Raw genomic sequence first — 26,746 nt, 5'->3', positions numbered from 1 at the left:
GGACACCACCCTCTCAGGAACTCCAGGCTAGGGTTGGTGGCCGCGACTCTGTCGGGATCTGGGCCAGACTGAGGCTGTGAGTCCAGCCTAGCCCATCACCCGCAGGTCAGGTTGGGTCCTGACTAAGGCTCAAGGGCCAGGTCAGCAGCACACGACCCCAAGGGTCCCAGAGCGGAGTTCGAGGAAGGGCAGGGCAGAGACAGAAGGATCTTGCCACCCAGGAGTGTCCAGCCCCCGGGCAGCGGCCCACAATCTTCTATAGAAAATGCCCTTGGTCTGAGTAAGACACTGTGGAATAAGGCAAGTGACAAGAATGGTAGCAGCTGGAGAAGTGGCAGTTACAGCCCTGAGGGTCTGTAAAGGGGCTAAGGTGGACGATCCAGGTAAATTCTGCAGAGGGTCTTTCTTCAGGAGTTTACAACCCCAGAGAGTCTAGTGTGAAAGCAAGGGAGTTGGGGGTGGGAGGAGAATGGAGGTCAGAGAGGTGACCGGCCAGGAGTGCATGGACGCCTCCTCTCCTTTCCCCGTTTGGGGAAAGTCTGTCCTTCGTAGTCCCTTGATCTAGTGTGGCGGGGCAAGGTCTTCAGGCTCCGTCGGGCTGCCTCCTGTCTCCAGACCCCATCACCTGGCCTCCTTCTGAAGAGCTTGATCCTACCTCGGCGTCCCAGATTTGAAAATAAGATTACTTCCCCGAGGCCGGCTGTGGATCCCCAAGCGGGGTCCCTGCCCTTCCCAGTTCGGCGAGAGCGGTCTCCTCGCTCAGATTTGCCCACCCGCCCCTGTGCTCCCGAGTCTCACCCGCTTAGAAATACAAGCACCTTTAAATACTCAGAAAGAAAACCAGAATCAGGGGTCCAAGCTCCTACCAGAGAAAACTTCCAAACTACTAGCTATTTTGTAGTCATCCGTGTTACTTCTCTATAACTGAATAAGGACCTAAAAGATGACATCATGGAAGCCCTAGAACTGGACAGAACCAAGTGGGTGGCCCGAGGCCTGGCAGGAGGATTCAGAGCAGGTGCTTTAGCACTGAAGACACTGAATCTTTTTTTTTTTTTTTAAGATTTTACTTATTTATTCATGAGAGACACAGAAAGAGAGAGAGAAAGAGGCAGAGACCCAAGCAGGCTCCATGCAGGGAGCCCGACGTGGGACTCGATCCCAGGTCTCCAGGATACCGCTGCGCCCCCCAGGGATCCCCCAAGTCAGAGATTCTAAGTCTAGCCCTGCCGCTACCTGTTCACTGGTTCTCAGAGCTGAGCGTGCGCCAGGGTCACCTGGAGGTCTTTTAAGAATGCAAATTGCCGGGCCCCGTCCCCAGAGTTTCATATTATTTAGGTCTGGGGTGGGGCCCAACAACCTACGTTTCTCCCAAATTCTCAGATGAGGCCGATGCCGCCGGTCCGGGACCCACACCCAGAGCAACACGCTGGCCCCGCGAGCAGCCGTCTCCCGCGCACACCGCGCTCCCAGGCGTGCAGTTGGCCGGGGCTGGGGTTTGCTAGAGCCCCGGGGACCAGGCCCTCGCGCCAGGCCCTCGCGGGGAGGAGTTGAGAGTGCGCCGCACCGAACTGCCTGCCCTCGTCCTGGACCGACCGACGGACGCGCAGAAGGGACGCAGCGTTTGGCCAAGACACTCCCCCCGCCCCCTTCCCCCGCAACCCGAAGCAGATGCGGGACTGCGCCCCAGGCCCCGCGCCGCCCGCCGCACCCCTCCACCCCGCGCTGCCAGCTGCGCCCCCCAGTCCCGCAGCCCCAGCCCCGCGCCCCCCGTCATAGTCCCCAGCCCCACGCCCCCCAGCCCTGCAGCCCCAGCCCCGCGCCCCCCGCCGCACCCCTCCACCCGCCGCACCCCTCCGCCCAGCGCCGCCCGCCGCAGCTCCCAGCCCGCGCCACCCGCCTCACCCCTCCGCCCAGAGCCGCCCGCCCCAGCCCCACGCCGCCCGCCGCACCCCTCCGCCCAGCGCCGCCCGCAGCACCCCCCTGCCTGCGTCCCCCGCCGCACCCCTCCACCCGCGGCAGCCCCCAGCCCCGCGCCGCCCGCCGCACCCCCCAGCCCCGCGCCCCCCAGTCCTGCAGCCCAGCCCCGCGCCCCCCGCCTCACCCCTCCGCCCAGCGCCGCCCGCCCCAGCCCCACGCCGCCCGCCTCACCCCTCCACCCAGCGCCGCCCGCCCCAGCCCCACGCCGCCCGCCGCACCCCTCCGCCCAGCGCCGCCCGCCCCAGCCCCACGCCGCCCGCCTCACCCCTCCGCCCAGCGCGGCCCGCCCCAGCCCCACGCCGCCCGCCTCACCCCTCCGCCCAGCGCCGCCCGCCCCAGCCCCACGCCGCCCGCCGCACCCCTCCGCCCAGCGCCGCCCGCCCCAGCCCCACGCCGCCCGCCTCACCCCTCCGCCCAGCGCCGCCCGCCCCAGCCCCACGCCGCCCGCAGCACCCCTCCTGCCCGCGCCGCCCGCCTCACCCCTCCGCCCGCCGCACCCCCCCCAGCCCCGCGCTCCCCAGTCCCGCAGCCCCAGCCCCGCGCCCCCCGCCACAGTCCCCAGCCCCACGCCCCCCAGCCCTGCAGCCCCAGCCCCGCGCCCCCCGCCGCACCCCTCCACCCGCCGCACCCCTCCGCCCCGCGCCGCCCCCCGCGGTTCCCTGCACGCGCTGCGCCCGCCGCCCGGTCGGCGCCTCTGGTCTTTGGGGTGACCGGACGCTCGCATCTTCCGGCGCCGAGACTGCAGCCCCGGGTGGCCGAGGGCTGGGGAAGCCGGGCTCCCAGCAGCGGCGGGGCGGGGGGATGCCCGGGGCGGGGGCGCCCTCCCCCGGCCTCCGGGCCTCCGGGTGCAGCGGCGCTCGGGGGCGCGCCGGGGTCCGCCCGCACCTCGCCGGGGAGGGGCGCGAAGGGCGCGCCCCAGTGGCCGTGCACGGCCCGCCCCGGCCCCGCCCTCCAGGACGTCCCGTCGGGAAACCCGCGGCCCCGCGGAGCGGCTGCGGCTCTGCCTCGGCGGACAGGTAAGTGGCCGGAGCCGCCGGCGGCCCTCGCAGGCCCTCGCGACCGCCCCCGGGGCCCGCGACCCCGGCTCTCCGCTCCTCGGGACTTGCGCCCCACCTCGCCCCTCGCCGACCTTCTCCCCTCCACTTCCTCCTCCCCCCACCCCGTAGTGAAATGAAGGGGTTGGGCCAGACGGGTCCCCACGTGTCGTGGCGGCTTCAGCTCCTCCCTCGGCAGGACCCCCCCCCCCCCACCTTTGCGCCTTCCTTAAAAGATGAATGAAAAAGCTCAGACCTCTGGCTCTTGGAGGGCTGGGTGGGTGGGAGAGGCACAAGCCATCGCAGCCCCTCCCGGGTGCTGCCGCCTTTCCCCCTCAGCTGCCCTTGCCCCCCCCCCCCCCCGCGCCCCTTCTGTTCCTCTTCTTGGGCCACCCCATGCGCTCTGCTACAGAAAATCTTTCAGAGACGTCTCTTCCTGCCAGTGCTACGTTGCTCCGGAATAGAGGTGCGGTCTCGGATGTCCTCTCTGGTTCTTGGGCCTTTTGGGAGTGGGAGCTCTGTGGTATTCTGGGAAGGGAGTCTCATGGCTGTTCATGCCTGTGACCGTCACCAACTTCCCGATTTCCCCGTCACTTGTTCCGACAAGCCCCAGGCTAGCCCAAAGGAGAAGCCATTTGTTACTTGCCCCCAGAGGTGGCTCATCATCCCAGACCCTGACTTCTGCAGAGGGTAGGACAGGACTGTCCCGTGTGTATGGGGAAAGGGGGGCTCAGTCTTCAGCAAAGCTTGAAACAGACCCCTTCTGTTGGCCAACACCTCTTAGCAGCAGTCCCAGGAAGGGTTTTAACGCTGCCCCTCCAGACCCACAAATGCAGTTTACATTTGTGCCTGGACGAGGTTAACAGCTCTAGACCCACCAAAGAACCTGGGGCTTCTGCTCATTTTACCAGAGATGTGTATGCGCTGCGCAGGCCCTCCCCCTCCCGGTCACAGGAAGGGCAAAACGCATGAGACAGGCAGATTCACGTGGTGGGTAGCACAAGGTAAGGTGAGGGCTTCAATATATACTTTGGCTCATATTCTCCTGCACAAGCCAGTATCAGCAGATACCTCCCTAGTTCCCGTTCCTCAACGATACCATTCCTGTAGGACACAGAGGTAACAAGAGCAAACTAGCTTTGGAGACATCAGGCCAGAAAGGGCAGGACTGTGGAAGAGAAGAGTCCTCTGCTGGAGCCAGGAGAACCATGAAGGATCCCAGGCTACCCAAGACGGCCTCGTCCCTGGTCATCACTGCCCACAGTTGGCAGGACGGCTGACACCTACCCTCAGCAGTGTGGAAGGACTCACGCCTGCAAAGGGGAGATGCCGATGCATGTTGGATGCCGTCTGAGGTCAGAAACATCTCGGCCCCAGTTCAGCTGGGAGAAACCTGGAAAGGACAGATGACCAGAGGCTTAGTCCAGGTGGCCATGGCCTAGAACAGAAGTCAGGTATAGGAGGGGCAGCTAACCCTAGAACCCGGGGCCTCCCCTGCGGGGAGGCAGTTGAGAGTCACCAGGCAGCTGACTTGGCACTGTCACTAGTTTAGCTGTCTAACCTTGGCCAAGTCGCATAAACACTCCCTGGGTGGGGCGCAGAGGAGAAGGCGTATAGGAAGGTGCCCTGGGAGAGCTCCGGGCAGCGGCCGGATAAGAGACAGTGCGGTGTCACGGGCTTTGGAGAGACGTGGGACTGAGTGCAGATTCTGCCGCTGTGACTTCCTTGCTTTGTGACCTTGATCAAGTTACATGACCTCCCCGTGCTTCGGTTTCCTTCTGTGTAAAATGGAAAACTTAACTGTCTCTTGACTTGCAACGGAGAGTGGTGCTATCGAAAGTGCTGGTGGTATCGCCCTCAGCCTCCTCGGGCCCATGCAGACCTCACCAGCTCTGGAAGCGAGGCTGAGCATCAGAGAGGGTGTCTGTGGGCCGGAGGGACCCAGCCAATGGCCATGCCAAAGACTTGGGTGAACTCAGTGCATCATACAGCCCTCTGTCCCCCTCTGGGAAAGCCCAAAACGTCCTTTCTCATTCAATGGGAATGAGAGCGAGGGTTTGAATAAATGAGAGGTCAAGTGCGGGGCACTGCCTGTCTCTGTGTTGAGTTCAATGCTCTAATTGTGCTGTGAAAAGGGCTCGCAGAGTGAACAAGGTTGGGTTCGGTCTGGGGAGGGGAAGGACTGTTAGAAGACTCTTTTGTGGCACCTGAGAGCCCCAGGGGGGCGGGTACCCTGTGCAACCTGGTCCTGGGCCCTAGGTAGGCTTGAAGGAAGGAAGAAACCCAATCCTTACCCTCAGCTCTACCTATAACAGAACAAAGGACAGACAGACCAAGGCAGTAGAGTAGCATGACCAAATTCTTCAGGGCTGTTGGGGTGCTACGAGGCTGAGGAGGCCAGGTGGGTCGGCCAGGAAAAGCATTCTGGAGGCTGAAGAGTGAGGACCAGGAAATTTGAGGACTGGGAAGGACAAAGCCAACAGGGTCTAGGCTACCCGAGTCTAGGCCTATTGGTTCTCTCCCTCTCTCACCAAATCTAATGGGGCAGTCCCACAAGGGGGAAGTGTGGGCAGTGGATCTCAGATACACCGCGACCGTGGGGGCAGTATGATGGCCCTTAGTCTAGGAAGGATTCTTGGAGGAGAGTCAGGGGAAGAATTCCGAAGAGAAAAGAATGCAGCTGGTTTAGCGAGACTATGAGGGGGAAAGGTACGCCAGGGAGGGTTGGGAAGCCTTCCTCCCGGGCCCTGGTTCTGCTCCTGGCAATGTGCTAAAGGAGTCAGAAGACAGCTTTTCAGATTGTGGAAGGGAGAGGGGCCGAGGCAAAGGAGGCGGCCCCAGCTTCTGCTGATCCTCCAGATGTTGGGAGATAAGGAATGCAGGCTCCGGAGGTGGTGACAGTTTGGAGAGAGAGGAAGAGGAGGATCCGAGGCCGGGAATGAATCAGCGGCCCTGGGAGTGGGCGTGACGCGGCCTCAGAGTGGGGCAGGGCTGCCTCCAGGACTCCCAGGCCGCTGGCAGCACCCCGGAAATTGGGAAGGCCCCCCAGCTTAGAGGTGGGGCAGGTTGAGTGTGGGTGGTCCTGGGCGCCGGTCCTCCCGGGAGCCCCATGTGGGGTGAGGAGAGAAGGGGGAAAGCCCCAGTTCTGCTGACTCCCCTCACCTCCCCCTCATCACACCTGGGGTCCAGCCCAAGCCTTCCAGAATACCCTTGGGGCTGGCCTCCCCCCACTCCTCCCCCCCCACTCCTCCTTCCCCCCCCACCCCCCACGGAGGAGCTGCAGGTTCCAGGCTGCCTTCGAGAACAGTTGCACATCCCCGCCCGGCCCGGCGGGCCTGGAGGTCCTCCAGTGAAAGCCCTGGGAGCTCCGAACTCTGCTCGGGCCTATTATTCTGATTTTCAGTGGCTTTCGCAGCCTTGGAAGAAATCACCAGACATTTCCCGGCCGCGTGGCCTGCCCTGTTGTAGGTACACCTGTGAGCAAATTTGGGTTGAGTTTTTCCGTGGAATATCCGTGTTTGGGTAACCTAGGATTACTAGACTGTTCCGCAGACAAAATGAACCTAGATACCCGGGGGAGGGGGGGTGGATAACTTGAGAGACTGGCTACAGAAATAACTTTTCAGTGCATCTTTCTGGGAAAACACGCCGCAGGACGGCAGCCTGAGTCTTGGTGGAAAGCTGAAAGGTCTTGAAGGTGTAATTAAGGGGAAAGTGAAAATCTCCCAGCGTTCTGTAATCAAAAGGGTCAGAGGGTGGGAGGAGGGAGGGGTTTGCAGGAGAGAATTTGCTATTCACTAGAACAGAGGAAGTGAAATGAGTGTTGTGTGTGATGCAGAAGTGCTGGTGACAAAGAAAGACTCCTCTGGCCCCGAAGGGCCTCTGGGTGCCCTCCCCCACCAGCAGCTCTGAAATCGACCTGTCCCCTTCCCAACATGATGTCTGGCTCCGCACACCTGCGCCCTGGGTGAGAACGGCGACAGTCATCACTTTTGGAAGAACCTGTAATTGAGCCGTAGTCTGAGTAACTTAAGCAAACATCCCTGTGGTGGTGTCGACTGCTTCCTTCCTGGCTGCCACGTCCCCGTCCCCGGAGGTGAGCAGCTTAGCTGATAAACAGAAAGAAACATTGTTACAAAAAAGGCCACCTGGCCAGCAAGGGCGTGTTCTCGGTGGCTGACTCTGGTTTTCACAAGAGCTGAAACTTTGCCTGCGACTTATAATTTTGTCACTGTTATAATTTAGTCACTGTTAGAGCGTCTGTCGTCCTAGATAGGATTTCGGGGAGGGCCGGGGCAGGGCGGGGAGGGGGCTGTATGACAGTGGAGTGGTGGGTGGTGGCGGCGGGGAGATTTGGGAAGACTCTCAAGAGCCGAACCCAATCCCCAGGCCCTCCCCGGGGACCTCCAAGAGGGAGGTAAGAGTGTGGGGACAGAGCAGCGGCCTGGGAGTCGGGGGACTGGCATCTACTCCTAATGATGTAATTCTGGAATATAGGTATGTCACACACACCCCACCCAGGAGTGGGGGGCCAGGGCTCTGCGGGGTGTCCACTGGTGCTTCGTGCCCAGCTTGCCTTCTGCTCCCCCATCACCAAGAGCCACTAGGCGTGCGATACTAGAGAAGTCACCTAACAACCCCCCCCCCCCCCCCCCCCCCCCCCCGGCCTCTCCTGTAAGGGCAGGGCGCTGGACTCACAGACCCAGAGTGGCGCACTGATGCACAAACAACAGAATATCGTGCAACTCCGGGGCTTGCTGTGTGTAAGTGCATTCAAGATCTTGTCCAGTGAAGCCAGGGCGTACCCTTGGAGCCCGGGACAGCTCGCTCTCACCCCTCGGGCCTCATCTCATTTAACAAGAGTTCATGGAATAGCTCTTCCCTGAAAAACTTGGGCGAGATTTTGCGAGTGATAGAGAAGGTGAGAACGAGCTGCCCCTCTGGCCAGGTGGTCCCAACCGTGTAAGAGAGAGAACAGACTCCTCGGACACACCTGCAGGGAAGCCCGGACGCAGAAGGGGCTGGACAGGGGAGACATGAATTCTGCTGGGAGATCCGAGGGGGCTTCTGGAAGGAGGCGGGGATATAAAGGGGAGGGACTGCACTGCATCACTGGCTTTCAGACTTCGAAGTTTTTTTATTTATTTTTAAAAGATTTTATTTATTTATTCACGAGAGACAGAAAGAGAGGCAGAGACCTAAGCAGAGGGAGAAGTAGGTTCCAAGAGGGGAGCCTGATGCAGGACTTGATCCCAAGATCCCAGGATCACAACCTGAGCCAAAGGCAGACACTCAACCACCGAGCCACCAGGTGTCCCAAGTTTTATGAATTTTAAATAACGAAATTTTCATTTTAATTGTATATCACGATATGTTTATCATCTCCACTGAGCGAGGACAAGCATTAAAATAAAAATTTGTTATTCAGAATTCATAAAAGTCAGGTAAAAGAAGTCTTAATAAAACTTCCAGATGACGTTTTTAAGTCTGTAGTATTTATACTTCTGAAGGTGTTAAAGCTTGAAACTGCTACGACTTTTGGTCTTATGCTCTACGTGCGTATATGTAATAACTGACCTGATATTTTAGCAAAACAATACTTACCCGTACTGCCTGCGATACACTTTGGTATTTTCTTTCTTGTTCTGTTCTATTCTGATCTTTTAAAGAACGTTTTTCATGCTGATTTGGAGCACTTTAAATTTATTCCACAATCCCACAATGGGTTGTAATCAGTGGTTGGGGAGACGCTGGGCTGGGTGAAACCTCAGTGAGAGAACATAAGTTTGTGTTCTGCCTCGTGGGGCCAGAGAAGCAGGTCCCATTTGTTCAATCTAGGAAAGCTTCCTGGAACAAGAGGTTTTCTGGTGTCCTCTTGGTACCGAACCCAAGGTGGTTCCATGTGGGGCAATCCCAAGGGTGGCTGGAGGAAAAAGAGTCGAGAATGAATGCTCAGCAGTAGCAGGAGGGGAGTGGATGAGGGCCATGCACACGTTGGCCCGAGGTCCTGGAGGTCCTGGAGGCCGGGTGGGGGAGCTGTCCGCGGCATTGGGCGGAGGACCCTGTGAACCTGACCGCGTACTGCCACCTACGGTAGGGGCTGCTCCTCTTCCAGGCTGGTGGAGGGCTGACTCCCCACCCTTGCTAACCACACTTCTGGGAATCTCCCACGCAGAGGTCAGGAATCCTTAATCCCAAAGTCTTCTGGCTTCCATCCCATCCTGCGTCCCTTCTCCCGGACTCTTGCCTATGGCCCACATGCTGAGCAAACAGAGACCTAGTCCCTACTGCCACGGCTAATCACAGGTGTCTCGTTTCATTTCAGGATGTGGTTAGTACCTTGAGGAACTGCAGACTCCAAAGAGCAAGGCTTAGACAGGCAGGCTGGATTGAGAGAGCAGACGCCTGGGAAGGACTCAGTTTAACCCTAGGTCTCTCTCTCTCCGGGGGAAATAAAAGGAGCAAAGGTGAAGCCCACTGCAAAGGACCACGAGGCAATGCCAGGACGAGGGAATTGGAGTGACCTGGCTGATTCTGAGTGAACCAATCAGGGAGGCCATCCTAGCGGAGGTGAGTCTTGAGCACCTGGAAGCAGCTGGTGACTAAGCTGTTACCAGGTCTTTGTTTCCCACTGTGCTCCCTCTTCCTTGTTGGAGTGGGAAGGTAGACAGGAAGGATCAGGGAAGGTGCAGGGGGGTTCGACACTGCCCTGGCAAACACTTCCCCACTTTTCGGGCCCTGTTGTTTGTGCTTAGCTGGGGCAGTTCCAGAATTGAGGAATTGTCTGGCTCAACCCTTTGGGCTGGCGCAGCATAGCTCAACCTCTGGGGAGAAAATCTACCTCTACACTGAATCCCCATTCCCTCCTCGAAGCCTTCTTTAAGCCCAAAGAGACACCTGCCTCTCTCAACTTAGCACTTACCGTCTGTACTATTACTAAGTTTTAATTTTATTAATTTTTGAATAGGTAATGTAGTCAGGGTTCAAAGTACAGAAGGGTGTTCAGTGAAAGCTCTTTTTCCTGCTCCCGTCTCCTCCCTGGAACAGGTGCTACCTGGACCCGGTGCTAGCAGTTCTTATTCTCCAAATAGATCTTAAAATCCTTTGGGGTCGGGGCGCCTGGGTGGCTCGGTCAGTTGAGCATCTGCCTTCGGCTCAGGTCATGATCCCGGGGGCCTGGGATGGAGCCCTGCATCCGGCTCCCTGCTCAGCCAGGAGTCTGCTTCTCCCTCTCCTCCTGCACCTGTGCTATCTCAGTCACTATCTGTTTCTCTCTCTCAAATAAATAAAATCTTTTAAACCATATAAAAAAATTTTTTGATGCAAAAAATCTAAAACTAAACAAAAGATAAAATAAATCCCTTGGGGAGAGAAATTCTCTCCTGTCCCTCCGCGTCCCTGTGTCCCAGCTAGGGCAAATTCACCCATCCCGTCACCCAGGAGTGTTTTCCTGGCACCATGTGCTCCGTCCTCATCCACACCCCAACCTTCCTGGGTCAGACCGCCCCCTCCCCAGGTCCTGTCCTCTGGCCATCCAGCTGCCGACCAGATCCATCTCCTGGACACCCTCCACCAGCTGTCGTACTGTTTTCCTGTAATGCTGCCTAATCTTTTCTTTTCTTTTTTTTTAAGATTTTGTGTATTATTCAGGAGAGACACAGAGAGGCCGAGACACAGGCAGAGGGAGAAGCAGGCTCCCTGCAGGGAGCCCGATTCGGGATCCCAGGATCAGGCCCTGGGCCAAAGGCAGCAGCTCAACCGCTGAGCCCCCCAGGCATCCCTCTGGCTAATCTTTTCTTGCTCCCATGCCTCAGGTCAAGGGCAATCTCCAGGCCCACCGTCAGCTATCCTCTGCGACCCCACACTCCCTCCCACCCTACTACCAGCAGAGCCCTGCCTGGCCGAGCCATCTGCTGCCTCCAGGCCTTAGTCTGAGCCCTTCCCTCTGCCTGGAATGTGCTCACCTGGTCGGGCCAGGCCTCCTGGGGTCCGTGCTCAGCCCAGGCCCCTCCCTCCCTTCGCGGACCCCGCCCTCTCCCACTTTCTGAGTTTCCTGCCTCCCCTCCTGGGGCATGGGGCTGCCTGACTCCCTGGGTGATCGCCAGGTAAAATCTGACTTCCCAGCTCCACTAGACTTCAATTAAAAAAAAAAAAAGAAAAGAAAAGAAAATCTGACTTTCCCAATTGACTGTATGCAATTTGGAGGCTGGGTTTGTGTGGTCTCTGTCTCTCCCATTGAGATGAAGAAGACAGCTTCGTTTTTCTGAGCTGCTGCCTCGGCATTTTACAGTACGATAACCCTACGCACATCCAGAGCCTGGACATTTAGTTGAGCACTTGAGTTTAGAATACCTGCCGAAAGTTCTGGCTTTGCTTGTAGCGGGGCACCTTTTAAAATAACCACCTAGGGGGCCTCTGCGGGGCTTAGTGGTTGAGCGCCTGCCTTCGGCCCAGGGCGTGATCCTAGAGTTCCAGGATCGAGTCCCACGTCAGGCTCCCTGCATGGAGCCTGCTTCTCCCTCTGCCTGTGTCTCTGCCTCCCTCTCTGTCTGTGTCTCTCGTGGATGAATAAATAACATCTTAAAAAAAAAAAAAAAACACCTAGGGGGCACCTGGGTGGCTCAGTCCATTAAGCGTCTGTTTTCGGCTCAGGTCAAGATCTCGGGGTCCTGGGATCGAGCCCCGAGTCCTGTTCCCTGCTCGGCCTCTGCCCCTCCTCATGCTCACGCCCCCTCTCTCGCTTGCTCTCTCAAATCAATCAATCTTTAACATAAAATAACCACTTAGAGTTAAGCCTGAGAAAAGTTGCTGACCTCTGTCCCAATCTCCTTTAAGTGTAGGTCCTAGCTGTCTATCTCTGTCTCCTGCCTGCTGATGGCCCGGCTCCCAGGACTGCCCTCCCCACCCCCCCCCCACCCCCCCACCCCCGCCCCGGGTCACTGCGCCCCCTTGCTTCTGAGCTCCATAGGTAATAATAAATCTTGTGCCGCTGCTTCCTTTGTGTGGGTGTGTTGAAACTGGGCATTCAGTCAGAATGACCCCATGGGTTTCACTTCCCCAAAACGGGACGTCAGAGGCCGACGGAACTACCTGCGGATGCCATGCGGGTGGCTTGCGCCTCCTGATTCAGCAGGTCATAATCTGAATATTCGTAATTCAGTACATAAGCTCGCCCTTAACACACCCATGGGGAGAGTACCTGGCAGGTAGCAGGTATTCAGTCAACGCAGAACACACTTCCTCTCCCGTCTCCCAGACAACTGCTGATACAAAATAGTTGCTCGAAGAGATTTCGTTTCATTTGATTTTGATGATGCTGTTGAATCCGCTGTTATAACAGAAAACCACCTGTCTGGCCCTGCTGCCTCTTGAGATCATGACAGACGCCTGTTCCCCAGATCCGAGTGACTCCAGACACCAGGCTCCTCTCCGCAGGCAGGAAGGGGCTTGTGTGTTTAAACAACAGCATTAAGTAGCTCAACTGGCATTAACGTTAAACAAGACATGCCATGGGGGATGAATGTGGCTTTGGCCACGGACCAGGTACTCAAGGATAATTGCTGGGAAGCTGAGCAGGGATTTATTAGTTATAATAGTAGAAATAATTGATGGCATTTATTGAGGGCTTACTATGTACCGGGCACTCTGCTGAGCATTTTACGTGCATTATCTCTGATTTCATTCTCACTGCAACCCTGTGCATTAGGTATTAGTTACCCTCACCTTTTAAATGAAGAAACTGAGCCTTAGAGAGATGAACTACTTTATCTCAGGGTCACGTAGATGCTAATCATGGAAACTGATGCTTTTTGAGAACTCACCGTGTACAGAGACTACTAAACTTTTTCCATGAATTACCGAACTGTAATACTTACAACACCCTAGAAGGTAGGTGCTTTATTACTAGAAGGGGCACAACTGGGATTTGTACCCAGGTCTCTTGCCACCAACATCTAGCGTGTAACCGATGAACCTTAGGCTTCCAGAGTTCCCCACAGAAGTTTTCCAAGTACTCATCCTCTCATCCTTTGAGCCATGGGACTATGTGCCTGAGGGTGGAAGCTGATGAACATGTGATCCCATGTCTGTCTGAGATGTTGTTGTAGAAACTTAGGGTTTTTTAAATTAAATATGAGTAGGGCAGCCCCTGTGGCTCAGCGGTTTAGCGCCGCCTTCAGCCCAGGGCCTGATCCTGGAGCCCCGGGATCGAGTCCCACGACGGGCTCCCTGCATGGAGCCTGCTTCTCCCTCTCCCTCTGCCTGTGTCTCTGCCTCTCTTTCTCTCTCTCTCTCTCTCTCTCTCTGTCTCTCATGAATAAATAAATAAAATATTTTAAAAATAATAATAAATTAAATATGAGTAGATACAGAAGAAATATGTAAGGGTGTAGAGAATAACAGTTCCACCATCCACTTAAGAAAAAATACTTTCAAATCTATTATGTGCCTCTATTCCCATACATTTTCCTCCCTCTTCAGATATTTAGGTTTTATTATTCTTTCAGGGGTTTTTTTCCTTCATTTTTCTTTATAGCTTTGCCACATATTCTTTTTTTTTTTTTTAAGATTTTATTTATTTGAGAGAGAGCAAGAGCACATGCACAGAAGGAGAGGGAGAAGCAGACTACCCGTTGAGCAGGAAGCCCGATGCAGAACTCGATCCCAAGACCCTGGGATCGTGACCTGAGCTGAAGGCAGACATTTAACCCACTGAGCCACCCAGGTGCCCCACCACATATTCATTTTTGTGTTCATAAACAGTATATTTATTTTAAAAAAACAGTATATTTATTAGTTTTACAGGTTTTCGAATTTTCTATAAATGGATTCATACTCTATGTATCTTTCTGCAACCTTCTGTCTGGTCTCAGCAATTACCCCACACAGCTAGCTGCTTGTAGAAGTGGCTCGTTCTTTGTCACTGCTGTCAAGTACTCCGTGCTGGGGTATTTCATACTTGTTCATTCTGTGGATGGACATGGGATTGTTTCCAATTTTTGCCATTTTAGTCAGCGCTGCTAGAAACCTTCCTGTATATGCTCATATGCGCAGGAGTTCAGCTGGGGTATAAAACTCGTAGAATTGCAGCATCATGGGGTGTGTACGTTTTTTTTCTTCTTACCAATTTTTTAAAAGATTTATTTATTTATGAGTTGAGAGAGATAAAGGAGAAGGGCAGAGGGAGAGAGAGAGAATCTCAAGCAGACTCCCCACTGAGCGTGGAGCCTGACATGAGGCTCGATCTCACAACCCTGAGATCAGGACCTGAGCCAAAAACCAAGAGTCAGAGGCTTAAGCAACTGAGCCCCCCTGGGTGCTCCTGGGTGTGTACAGTTTACATTTTGCTTGATAATGCCAAATTGTTTCCCAAAGTGTTGCGTCGATTAAACCTCTTCATGCAGGGTTTCGGCATTGGGTAATCCTAGATCCATAGTGTCACAATCTTAGAGCAGGAAAGAAACACTGAGACTGGTTTCCTTATTTTACAGATAGAGGAAATTTAGGCACAGAAAAGTTAAGTGACCGGGCCAAGGTGTTGTCACCACTCATCAGCAGAGCCCCAACTCAAGTCCCCTGGCTCCCTCCACACCTCTGCCTTGGCTCATTTCTCTCTCTCATCTCTTCCCTTCCCAGGCTGAGGCCCCAAGGCGTGACCACCACAACACATCAAGCTACTTCCAAGGCCGGGCCCCGCACGCAGAGCTGACCCAGCCAGGGTCCCCGTCGGCTCCCGAGGATGCGGCTCCTCCGCAGACGCCACATGCCCCTGCGCCTGGCCATGGTGGGCAGTGCCTTTGTGCTCTTCCTCTTCATCCTGCACAGGGATGTAAGCAGCACGGAACAGTCCACAGAGAAACCGTGGCTGAGGTCTTTGGTGAGCCAGAAAGACCACGTCCTGGACCTCATGCTGGGAGCCGTGAACAACCTTAGAGATTCGATGCCCAAGCTCCAGATCAGGGCTCCGGAGCCCCAGGAGACCTCGGTCTCCACAAACCAGTCCTGTCTTCCTGGCTTCTATACGCCAGCTGAGCTGAAGCCCTTCTGGGAACGGCCACCACAGGATCCCAACAGCCCTGGGGCAGATGGGAAGGCATTCCAGAAGGACAAGTGGACCCACCAGGAGACCCAGGAGAAGGAAGAAGGCTATAAGAAGCACTGCTTCAATGCCTTTGCCAGCGATCGGATCTCCCTGCAGAGGGCACTGGGGCCAGACACCCGACCCCCCGAGTAAGTAGCCCCCACGTCCTGGGGTGAGGCCAGGGCTCTGCCAAAGAGGGGGTGGTATGGTCATGGCCATGGGCCAAATGCCAGGTAAAGAGCTGATGCTCATTTTAGGATACAGGCAGGGCTTTGCTCTAACCCCTCCCTTCTTTGCCTGACCTTATCCTCGGGGTTGGTGTCGTGGTCAGGCCCGGGGCCCAGGGAGACTGTGGCAGTAAAATGACAAATTATGAAATTATGCTTGTGAAGGTGACAGGATACAGAAGGAGGAGCTCAGGGCTTGGGAGCAGGCCCTGGCAGGAGGGCACCTGGGAGGCCTTGCCCTCCGCGGAGCCTGTGGGACTCTGCTGCTGAGCTGCTGAGCAAAAGACATTTCCTGACAACGGCCTGGAAGGCCAGGACTGTCCCCACGCTCCCGGGCTCCTTCCGTGAAGGGCCCACAGGAGCACGAGTTCATCCCACCTCTATTTGAAGCCCTTTGTCCTTATTCTCTTGGGCTGCGAACCAGCACCCGGACGTCTGAGCCACCTCACCCCGAGGCCGGCCGTGCTGTGCTGCCCCTGTCCTCGGTGTGTCCTCAGGGATTTTGTCTTTCCCAACTCCAGAGTCCACCCTTTCTGGCCTTTCCTCGCGTGGCCGCCCCTTTCCCCGAGCTCATGATTCCTTCCGTAGGGCCGTGAACCCGGGGACCAAGGATGGGAGCCCTGGAGGGTGGGGCCTCTCGGATTCTCAGGAGCTCCTGGGGGGCATCGGGCATGAGGGCAGCCAGTGAGGAAGCTGGGGGTCCCTTCTGGAGGATCCATAAGAGGTCTCTCTGACGGCAGAGGGACGGTAGGAAGGTGTCAGGCCCCATGATTCCCTGAGGTCTGGGACTCACGCTCTCTCCCCGCTGGCCAAGGTGGAGCGTCAAGAGCGTGGCGGCGTGGACATGCCCAGCATAGCTGCGTAGACGAAGACAGAGAAAAGGTCACAGGAAATTGTGTGTGATGGTAGCATCGGGTTACAGGGAATTCGTGAGGAAATGCGTTAGAGAAGCACTGTAAATTGTCAAGAAAAGAGCCTTTTTCTCTCCTCGACTAAGGAAATTGTGGTCACTTTTCTCAGATGTCAAATTTGCCCTTTATTACTTCCCCCTCGGGGTCCTCGGGACTGGATGACCCTTGCTACAGGAGGCACATGACTGAGGAAGGGAGGGAGGCAGCCCTGGGAATGCGCAGAGCAGATGAGGGAAGGGGCGGGGGGCACTGAGCCGGCCGCGGGGGGCACATGGAGCGGGTCCCCAGGACCTGTGCAGAGGCCCAGGTAGGTGGGAAGCCAGAGCGAGGCAGGCGTGGGCAGCAGAGAGCAGAGGATGGTTGTGGCAACCTGTGGGCGAGCCTCGCCGCCCCTGGAGCCCCCAGGGACCCGGAGAGCCACCTCTACGCTTGCATCCTTCCAGATGTGTGGACCAGAAGTTCCGCCGCTGTCCTCCGCTGCCCACCACCAGCGTCGTCATTGTGTTTCACAACGAGGCCTGGTCCACGCTGCTGCGAACGGTGTACAGCGTCCTACACACCACACCTGCCATCCTGCTGAAGGAGATCATACTGGTGGATGACGCCAGCACTGATGGTGAGGTTGGAGGGGGCCCTGAGGAGGGGGCCGGTGTGCCCCCGGCCTCTGGGAAAGAGGGTGGGCTCTCTCGGGGAGCAGCGAGCCTCACACCCGCTTCCTGGCCCCCCTGCTCACCAGGAACGCCAGGAGCCGGGCGAAGGCAGGTGCAGGTGATGGGGAGGAAGGCAGGGGACGGGGGCAGGCGGTAGACCACATTCCCAGAGCCTGAATTGTATCCCCGCTTCGGCCTGTGAGCTCCGAAAGCTCTGCATTTCTGACTTCTAAGACCCTTAGAGCTGCCAAGCCCAACCCCAAGCCAGAAACGCTGGGCGAAGTCAGGGCAGTGGGTGGAGACGGGCCTCCCCCCGCTGCTGGAGCACTCTTCCACTCTGGAAAGAATCTACCCCCCAGGCCCTCTTTGCCGTAGTTGGTGAGAGGTAAGTGAGGTCGCTGCCCAGACTTCCACCCTTTAAGGAAATGCCACTAACATCGACTGAGTAGGCTGCCTGGCATTGACCTCGGCATGGGGGATACACTGACAAATGGGACGGACCTGCCCCGAGAAGGCCAACAACCCACGTAGGTCAGAGGCCGCTTGCAGCACCAGTCACAGCCGTGTGGCCCAGAGCACACCCCCAGCAAACATGAAAGAGCTCGGACTTGAGGAATTCAGATCCTAGCTCTGACGCTTCCCAGCTCTGTGACCTTGGGCAAGATGCTTACCCTCTCTGATCTTCAGTTTCCTTTCCCAAAGATGAAGAGGACCGACTCCCTCACGTGCTGGTCCAGGGATCAGAGAAGGGGGATAAGTGAGATCATTCAGGCGCCACAGGGAACTTAGCAGAGTACGAGCTCCATAGGCAGTAGCTGCAGGGTTTTCTTTGTGTGGGAGCAACGCGCCCCAGGGTGTCATCTCCGAGGGAATGGCATAAGCAGAGTCCTGGGGACGTAGGTGTGGCTGTGAAAAATTCAGAGGTTTGATGTGCCTGAAGCTTACGCCTCTTGTAGGAAATGACACTAAAACTATGTTGAATTGAAATTCGTGCCAGGCTAAGAGTATTTATTTGGGACAAAAGAACGAGGAGTCCTCGGTGTTTAAGCTGGAGAATGACCTTGTCTTAGAAGGGATGATGGCTTTGGGGGAGGGTCAGCGTCAGGAAGGGAGGCAGGGGACCCCCCACTCCAGAGAGGAAGGTCTTAGAGTCACTTGAGAGTGGGATGAGGGGCCGGCAGGAGGACGGGGGCTGTGGGACCAGTGTGTCCTCATTAGGCTTGGCGTCTCCCCCTGCGGCACATGGCATCTGTGGCTCCCCTGGCTTGGCCCCCAGGGCCCCTTCTCCCGGGCAGGAACTGATCCCACACGGCCCAGTGTACGCCCTGGGGCCACTCGGGTTTTCTGCTCTCTCCTTGCCTTGTTGCCCAGTCTCCCTCCTGCCCTAGAGTAAGGCTGATGCCAACAAACGGAAATGGGGGGGGGGGGAGCTGAGTGTGAGCACCCCCGAGTCCGTGTCTTCCGGGTGTTCGCATTTCCCCGGGGAGGACAGACACCCAGCAGCAGCCCTTAACAAAAGCAAGGGCAGACGGGTATCAGGGGTGCAATGGTAGGGCCTAGTGGACAAGGAGCTGGGGATTGGTCTTCCTGGAGGAATGAAGACTTTAGCCGAGATGGGGGGGCGTCGGGGGGTCCTGCAGGGAATCTCAGTTGCAATGGGATGGTTGCACCGAGAGCAAGTGTATCACCTGCCCCTCCTCTCAAACTGGGGTCTCTGGAGACCCTTCTCTCGCAGGCCTTGCGCACCCATCCTGCAGAGGCCGCTTGCCTTGAATCACATGCGGTGGAAGTTGCCGTCCAGAATTTTGTGCATCCGCAAGGGACAGCTCTTCCCACCAGGCAGCGCAAGTGACATACCGGCGGGCTGGCACGGGCACCACGGGCATGGCAGTGTGTGCCCGGTGGGCGGGCTTCTCCGAACGGCCTGTCCCCCGGTCGGGCCACCGGACACGCGCTCCCATTCTCTGTGGCTGTCTTAGAGCCCGTTCCAGGAACCCGGAATCCCCCGCCTGGAAAACGTAAAGCAGTTGTTCTTTTCTTTTTCCTTTGCACCCTGGCCTCTGTGAGAACCTGTTAAGAGCTGAGCCCCCCGTAGAAGAGCGGACGGTCGCCACGTCAGTGTGCGCAGGGCCGCGTGTAATGCCAGGCGATTTACAGACCCTCCGATAACGACCCCCCACCCCACCCCCACCCCCGGGCTCTCAGGCTCCAGAGACACTGGCAGCAGCGTTCAGGTCAGTGGGGGAAAGGGAAAACCTCAGATCTGTGCTCAGAAATCTCCACGGTCCACGGCAGGATAGAGTTTCCCACCCGCCCGACGGCTTGATCAGATCAACGGGCTCGGGGCACGCGCACGGACCAGGCCCGTGTCTCTGCAGAAACACGGCGACCGTGCCCTCCTGCCCTCCTCCTGGCGCCGCCCGCAGGTACACGCGTGTGACACCGGGCTGGGGGCGCCGGGGCCTGGTGCCAGGCCAGGGAGCTGTTTCTTCCCCACTTTGGAGTCCGAAGCCCGGGCACGGATTTCCTTCCAGGTCCGCTCGGGTCTGGCACACTCCGCAGGCTTCTTGAAAGCGGCCCTGGAGGCCCATGGGTGCGCCGTGCCCCCAACAGGGCACCCCTGTGCGGAAAGCCCTGTCCCGCCCCTTGGGCAGGCTTGAGGAGGAGATAACCTAGGCTTCCACCCTGTGGGGATTTGCTAGACGGATGAGAGGTAATCAGACACACCAGGGCCGGACCCTTAGGAGGTGAGCAAGTCCCCGAGAGAGAGGAGTGAGGAGTTGGCGTTGGCCAGCGCGGGGTACAGTAGGAAGGGGAGCCCCGCCGTTGGGGAAACACATGGTGACAGCCGGGGCAGAGGCGTTTGGAGAGCACTTTGGACTAGCTCGGGCTTCCCCCCACTTCCATCTCCCCTTGCTGCGCGGAAGCGGAGCAGCCGGGCCTCTCAGGGCCTCCGAGACTCCCAAGTCCTGCAGGTCGGGAGTCGTTTCAAAGCCTCCGATTGTAGCTGGATCACAACTTCCAGTGTGTTTCTCAACCGGTAAAGTCGCTTTGTCACCTCTATCTCCTACCTCTGTCCTGGTTTATGATATCAGAAGGCCTCTCTATAGGAACTCTGTGTCCTGGCGTCGCCGTTTTCTTCTGTTCCTGCCCGTAGAGAAATTCCGCTTCCACCTGTCAATTGCGTCTGCTGCTCTACTGCTTCCACCTGGAAATGGAAAGCGGCCGACAGTGAATCTTGATTCTAATCAGGTTTGAAGATATGGCCCCGTGTCCTCCTGTTCTTTCTGGACCAGTGACTTGCAGTGTGCCCCCAAGGGGTGTCGTACTTGCTTATTTCTCCTTTTATCCTTCCAAGTGGATTAATCAAGAAAAATTTCCCCGTTGCAGCTAGACTCAAGGCTGGATAGAACACAGATGGGCATGGAAATAGAATACAAACAAACAAAACAGGAGGGATGAATGAGGAAGTCCTGATTACAAGAAAGGCTTTCTGTTGTTGTTTTCTAGATTTTTCAGAAGCTGAGAAGAGTGGGACAGCCCACAAGAGAAGAGTAAACAAAGCCAGGCATTCTCTGATTTGCTTAATAAATATTTTTCTTAGTTACCTCCCAGGTAGCACACCCTGTGCCAGGCCATGGGGGTACGTACAGCAGTGAACAGGTTGGGCAAGGTCTCCATCTTCTTAGAGCTTTACTTTTCCTTTTTTAAAATATTTTATTTATTATCTGAGAGAGAGAGAGATAGTGAGAGAGAACAGGAGCAGAGGGGGGAGGGAGAGGCAGGCTCCCCGCTGAGCAAGGAGCCGGATGTGGGGCCCCATCTCAGGACCCCAGGATCATGACCTGAGCCGAAAGCAGACGCTCAACCAGCTGAGCCACCAGGCACCCCTACAGCTTACTTTTTTAATGGGAAAGGCAGAAAACAAATACTTGCAGGAAATAAGTGCTCTGAAAAATTAGAGGAAAAAGAAGAAAAAAAAAAGAATGCAGGGTGATGGGCCAGGGAATAATCCGGGAGCTCTTTGAGTCAAGGTAGCCAGGAAAGGCTCCTCTGACTGGTCCCCCTGCAAAGGGAACGGCAAAGGCCCTGAAGCTACGTGTGCCAATGGTACAAAGGGAGTTTAAGGGGGCAGCCCGGGGGGCCCAGTGGTTTGTTTTTTTTGTTTTGTTTTTTGTTTTTTTTTTTTGGCCCAGCAGTTTAGCACCACCTTCAGCCTAGGGCGTGATCCTGGAGACCCGGGATCAAATCCCACGTCCGGCTCCCCGCGTGGAGCCTGCTTCTCCCTCTGCCTGTGCCTGTGCCTCTCTCTCTCTCTCTCTCAAGAATAAATAAAATCTTTAAAAGAAAAAGCTTAAGAGGTGACTCACAAAACTGAGTCACAAGACCTTTGTGAGCAATGATCAGTGTTTGGATTGTGTGTGCGTGTGTGTGCGTGTGTGGTAAAATATGCATATCATAACATTTACCATCTTAACCATTTTTAAGTGCACCACTCAGTGGCATTTAATACCTTCATACTGTGAAACCATCGCCACCATCCATCACCAGAACTCCTTCCTCTTCCCAAACTGAAATTCTGTCCCCTTTAAACAATGGTTCCCTCCGCCCTCCTTCCCCCAACCCTGTCAACCAGCATTATATTTTCTGCCTCTGTCAACTTGACTACTCTGAGTACCTCCTAGAAGAGCAATGATTCGGTATTTGTCCTTTCGTTCCCGGTTTATTCCACTTAGCATCATGTCTTCAAGGTTCGTCCGTGTCTTAGCACGCGTCAAGATTTCCTTCCTTTTTGAATTTTTGATTGAAGTGTAGTTGACGTACAATATTGTGTTAGTTTCAGGCACATAACACAGTGACTGGACGGTTATATACATCATGAAATGCCTGCCATCTGTCACCAAAGTTATGACAATATTACTACATATTGTGATATATATTCCTCATGCTGTGCGTTTCGTCTCCATGACTTGTCCTCGAACTAAAAGTTTGTACCTCTTTTTTTTTTAAGATTTTATTTATTTATTAATGAGACACACACATACATACACAGAGAGAGAGAGAGGCAGAGACACAGGCAGAGGGAGGAGCAGGCTCCACGCAGGGAGCCCGACGCAGGACTCGATCCCGGGACTCCAGGATCACGCCCTGAGCCAAAGGCAGACACTAAACTGCTGAGCCACCCAGGGATCCCCCAAGTTTGTACCTCTTAATCCCCTTCATCTATTCACCTATCCCTCTACCCCCTCCCCTTTAGCAACCACTGGTTTGTTCTCAATATTTATGATTCTTTCTCTCTCTTTTTTTAAAGATTTTAATTATTTATTCATGAAAGAGGCAGAGACCCAGGCAGAGGGAGAAGCAGGCTCCATGCAGGGAGCCCAACGTGGGACTCGATCCCGGGTCTCCAGGATCACGCCCTGGGCCAAAGGCAGACGCTCAACTGCTGAGCCACCCAGGCATCCCGACTCTTTCTCTTTTTGTTGTTGTTTGTTTTAGTTTTTAGATTCCACGTGTGAGTGGTGTGCGTAGGTAGTTTAGTCCGTTGAGCCTCTGAATCTTGGTTTTAGTTCAGGTCATGATCTCAGGGTCCTGGGATCGAGTCCCGCATCAGGCTGTGCGCTCAGTGCAGAGTCTGCTTCTCCCTCTTCCTCTGCTCCTCCCCTCGCTCATGCTCACTCTCTCTATCTCTAAAACAAATAGAAAAATTACATCTTTAGATTCCACATATGAGTGACGTCATACAATATTTGTCATTCTCTGACCTATTTCACTTAACGTTTTACCTCTAGGTCCATCTATGTTGTCACAGATGCCAAGATTTCATTACTTTTGATGGCTGAGCAATATTCCTTGTGTATATATACCACACCTGTGTGCCTTCATCAACCAGTGGACACTTGGGTTGCTTTCATATGTTGGTGGTTGTGAATCATGCTGCAGTACACATAGGGGTGCATGTATCTTTTCAAATTAGCATTTTTGTTTTCTTCAGGTAAATACCCAGAAGTGGAATTAATGGATTGTTTGGTACTTCTTTTTTTTTAGTTTCCTGAGGAACCTCCATTCTGTTTTCCATGATGGCTACACCAGTGTCTGGTCCCACCAACAGTGCACAGGGTTCCCTTTTCTCCACATCGTCACCGACACTTATTTCTTGTCTTTTTGATACTCGCCATTCTGACTCGTATCAGGTGATATGTCGTTGTGATTTTGATTTGCATTTCCCTGATGATGAGTGATGTTAAGCATCTTTTTTTTTCATGTGTCTGTAGGCCATCTGTCTGTCTTCTTTGGAAAAGAAGATGCCCACTTATTTTTTTTTTTAAGATTTTATTTATTTATTCATGAGAGATACACAGAGAGGGGCAGAGACACAGGCAGAGGGAGAAGCAGGCTCCATGCAGGGAGCCCGATGCGGGACTCGATCCCGGGACTCCAGGATCACGCCCTGGGCCGAAGGCAGACGCTCAACCACTGAGCCACCCAGGTGCCCCCTCTGCCCACTTTTTAATCAGATTATTTGGTTTTCAGTGTTGAGTTGTATGACTTCTTTATATATTTTGGATATCAGTTCTTTACCAGATATATCATTTGCAAATATCTTCTCCCTTTCAGGGAGTTTCATTTTTATTTCGTTGATAGTTTCCTTTTCTGTGCAGAAGCTTTATAGTTTAATGTAGTCCCAATTGTTTATTTTTGCTTTTGTTTCCCTGGGGAAATATGCCTAGGGAGACATATCCAGAAAAATATTGCTGAAGGTGAAGTTCAAGAGATTACCACCTATTTTTTTTAGGAATTTTATGATTTCAGGTCTTACGTTTGGGACCTCAATCCATTTTTATTTCATTTTTGTGTAAGGTATAAGAAAGAGGTCCAGTTTCATTATTTTGCATATGGCTGTCTAGTTTTCCCAACACCATTTATTGAAGAGACAGGTGTTTTTTTTCTGCATTGTATAATTGTGCCCCCTTGTCATAGGCTGACTATATAAGCTTGGGTTTATTTCTGGGCTCTGTATTCTGTTCCATTGATCTATGTGTTTATTTTTGTGCTTTAAACACACTAGCTTGCAGTTTGAAATCTGTAATTTTGCTACCTCTATCTTTGTTATTCTTTCTCAAGATTGGTTTGGCTATTTGGGATCGGTGGTGTGCCATGCAAATTTTAGAATCATTTGTTCTAGTTCTGCAGAAAGTGCTACTGGCATTTTGGTGGGGACTGCATGGAATCTCTAGGTTGCTCTGGGTGGTATGGACTTTTTTTAAAAAGATTTTATTTATTTATTCATGAGAAACAGACAGAGAGGCAGAGACACAGGCAGAGGGAGAGGCAGGCTCCATGCAGGGAGCCCGACGTGGGACTCGATCCCCGATCTCCAGGATCACACACTGGGGCGAAGGCGGTGCTAAGCCGCTGAGCCACCCGGGCTGCCCATAGTATGGACATTTTAACAATATTCACTATTCCAATCCAAAGGTGGTGTATCTTTCTATTTACTTGTGTCATCTGCCATTTGTTTCAACAATGTCTTATAGGTTTCAGAATATAGGTCTTTCACCTCTTTGGTTAAATTTATTCCTAGATATTTTATTCTTTTTTTTTTTTTTTTTTTTTTCAAAAAAGAGCTTATTTATTTGAGAGAGCATGAGCATCAGTACTGGCCGACGGGCTGATTGTGATGGGTGAGAAAAGGGAAGGATGCAGCAACTCCTGGGTTAAAGCAGCCAGAGGAATGCTGGTACCACGTACTGAAGCCGGAAGACGAGACAAGGCAGGTTGGCAGGCAGTCTGTAGTTGCATTTTGGGCGTGTTAGGTTTGTGGTTCTGTTCCACACCCAGGTGAAGATGGCAAGGCCAGTAGAAAAACCCTAGGAGCCATCTGCGACTTCACACCGTGGGACTGAGTGATGCATGTGTATTAGAGGTTCCCAGGAGTCTCATAGACCCCAGTCAGGAGGAATGGAACTGTGTTGGGCTGGTGGGTTGTTGAACCTGAGTTAGAAGGTTAATGCCTAGGGGACATAAGAGAGTATGGATGGGTTTGCCTGTGTCTCCACACTTCGCGGTTCTCATCTCCCGGGCATATGTCCAGTGGATCCAGGGGTGTGACAGGAAGGACAGCAGTTACTGAGGGGAGTTGTCTCACTCCCCTAGAAGGGCCTGAGGCTCATGCTCAGAATCCCCAGGTCCAGCCTGACCCCCTGAGACTGGAAGGAAGGCGTGGGAGAAGGGCTTTGTATTGCTTAGCACCCCCTGGGGTTCAGCGCTTCTCAGTCTCTTACCACAAAACCCACTTCCTATGATGCTTTGTCCTTAGGTTATCTCCACCACCATGAATTTCCTCTGAGCACAGTTAAGCTAGTTCTCAGGGGAAACATGAACCTCATGCTGAGAAGGTGAGGCTCCTGGTTGGTGCTCCCCCCTCCTCCTCCCTTTTAGAGCCAGTACTTGGGACTGTAGTTGGATTATGAATCCAGAAGCTTCCTCAGGGCACGACCAGGCCGGTCCCTGCCCTGGGTGATGTCTGGCAACCGGGCAGTGTGTTAGCACGTGTTTTACTAAGTGCTGGACTGAAGATGCCAAATGAGGCTGATTTTGACTCCTAAACATCAGAAACAATGCCCAGATTTCAGAACATTTTAATCTTTGTAGAAAAGATTAAGTAAGAAAGTCAACATGCAAGAACCTGGTTCAATGACTGGCACATGGTAGGTGCTCAAGCATTTGGGCATAGCATGTGGGTATGTGTATGGGGGGGAGAGAGAGAGGAAAATGAATCACACACCCCCAAAATTGATTGATTTGAGGCCCTACATTTGTTATCACTGCCTTTGAAGCAGGGCCTATGCACTGGGCTGATCCCACAACCCCAAACAGGGCGGCCACACTCACCTGTGGCGCCTGCCCTCACCACCTCTTCTGAAACTCTAGGCAACTCCATTCTGCACAGCCAGGAACAGAACAGCGGCACGGATAAACCATACAGCAGTTAAAAACCAGAAGTAAGACTTGGAATATGTTTCAAGATGGATTGTTTCAGAATAGAGCTGTTCTGAAAGCCCTGAGGATTTCAGAATGAATAACAGGGTCATGAAGTAAGCCCCTGCTCAGAAGGAGCTGGAGATCTCAGCAGAGCTATCCCTCCCCCCACATTCGGGACGGTTGTGCCCATGGCAGGCTCCCCCAGCCCTGCACTGCCGCTGGCAGGTCACTGATCACCTACCTGCAGTCGCTCGCCACGTCCTGGGCAGCAGGCTCACCACTGTGCCCGGCACGGGGTGGACACTTGGTACATGCTTTATTTAATCTATTTTATTTTTTAAGATTTTATTTATTTATTTGAGAGAGAGAAGGAGCGTGCACAAGCAGGGCAGGGAGGAGCAGAGGGAGACGGGGAGAAGGAGGGAGCCCGACACGGGGCTCGATCCAGGGACCCCGGGATCATGACCTGAGCCGAAGGCAGATGCTTAACCGACTGAGCCACCCCGGATCCCCACGTTTTTTTAATTTAGTAAAAAAGCTGCTCCGTCTCTTTTCATCTTCTTAAAGATTTCTCCATGCGGAGGAGTTAATAAAGAGGATTAGAGCACGACTTCTTGCTGCTGACCAGCAAGCCAGGAATCACCATTTGCGTGTGTGTGCCTGTCGCTCACTCGGCAGAGCCCGGGAGGCGGGGAGTCACAGCTCCTGAGAGATGATGCCACCACCCCGGGTGCGGAAGGGCCAGGAGACTGGGTCACGGTTCCGAAAGATGGTAGCTAAGAAGAGGCAGAGACCAAGGGGCCGCTGAGAGCCTTTGGTGGCAGTTTATACTTAATTTTGAGACCAGAGGAACCCAACCCCGGGTCCTGGCCCTGCTTAG

General features: G+C 54.5%; 1 protein-coding gene and 1 long non-coding RNA gene across 5 annotated transcripts in view; one reads left to right on the top strand and one right to left on the bottom strand.

The window, feature by feature from the left end:
• The first annotated feature begins 2,888 nt into the window (after window positions 1-2,888).
• Window positions 2,889-26,746, top strand: part of GALNT6 (polypeptide N-acetylgalactosaminyltransferase 6) — a 35,883-nt gene continuing 12,025 nt past the window's right edge. Inside the window, exons 1-4 of one of the 4 annotated variants that reach the window (XM_038577704.1) lie at window positions 2,889-2,996; window positions 9,340-9,584; window positions 14,649-15,242; window positions 16,675-16,847. In XM_038577704.1, the coding sequence (XP_038433632.1) occupies window positions 14,752-15,242; window positions 16,675-16,847 (664 nt within the window). In that variant the 5' untranslated portion in view covers window positions 2,889-2,996; window positions 9,340-9,584; window positions 14,649-14,751. Of the gene's footprint in view, window positions 2,997-3,457; window positions 3,481-6,855; window positions 7,111-9,339; window positions 9,585-14,648; window positions 15,243-16,674; window positions 16,848-26,746 lie in introns of those variants that run through there. The other 3 variants (XM_038577706.1, XM_038577705.1, XM_038577707.1) reach the window with 3 other exon arrangements.
• Window positions 17,390-20,444, bottom strand: LOC119866361. Its single transcript, XR_005380160.1, has 3 exons — window positions 20,211-20,444; window positions 19,953-20,089; window positions 17,390-18,890 (listed from the first exon to the last, which is right to left on the bottom strand). It is a non-coding gene; the product is annotated as an uncharacterized LOC119866361 (long non-coding RNA).

Source organism: Canis lupus, chromosome 27 (assembly GCF_011100685.1).
Source record: "Canis lupus familiaris isolate Mischka breed German Shepherd chromosome 27, alternate assembly UU_Cfam_GSD_1.0, whole genome shotgun sequence".
NCBI lineage: Eukaryota > Metazoa > Chordata > Mammalia > Carnivora > Canidae > Canis > Canis lupus.
The sequence above is the reverse complement of the archived record's forward strand: the minus strand, read 5'-3'. Positions and strand labels throughout refer to the sequence as shown.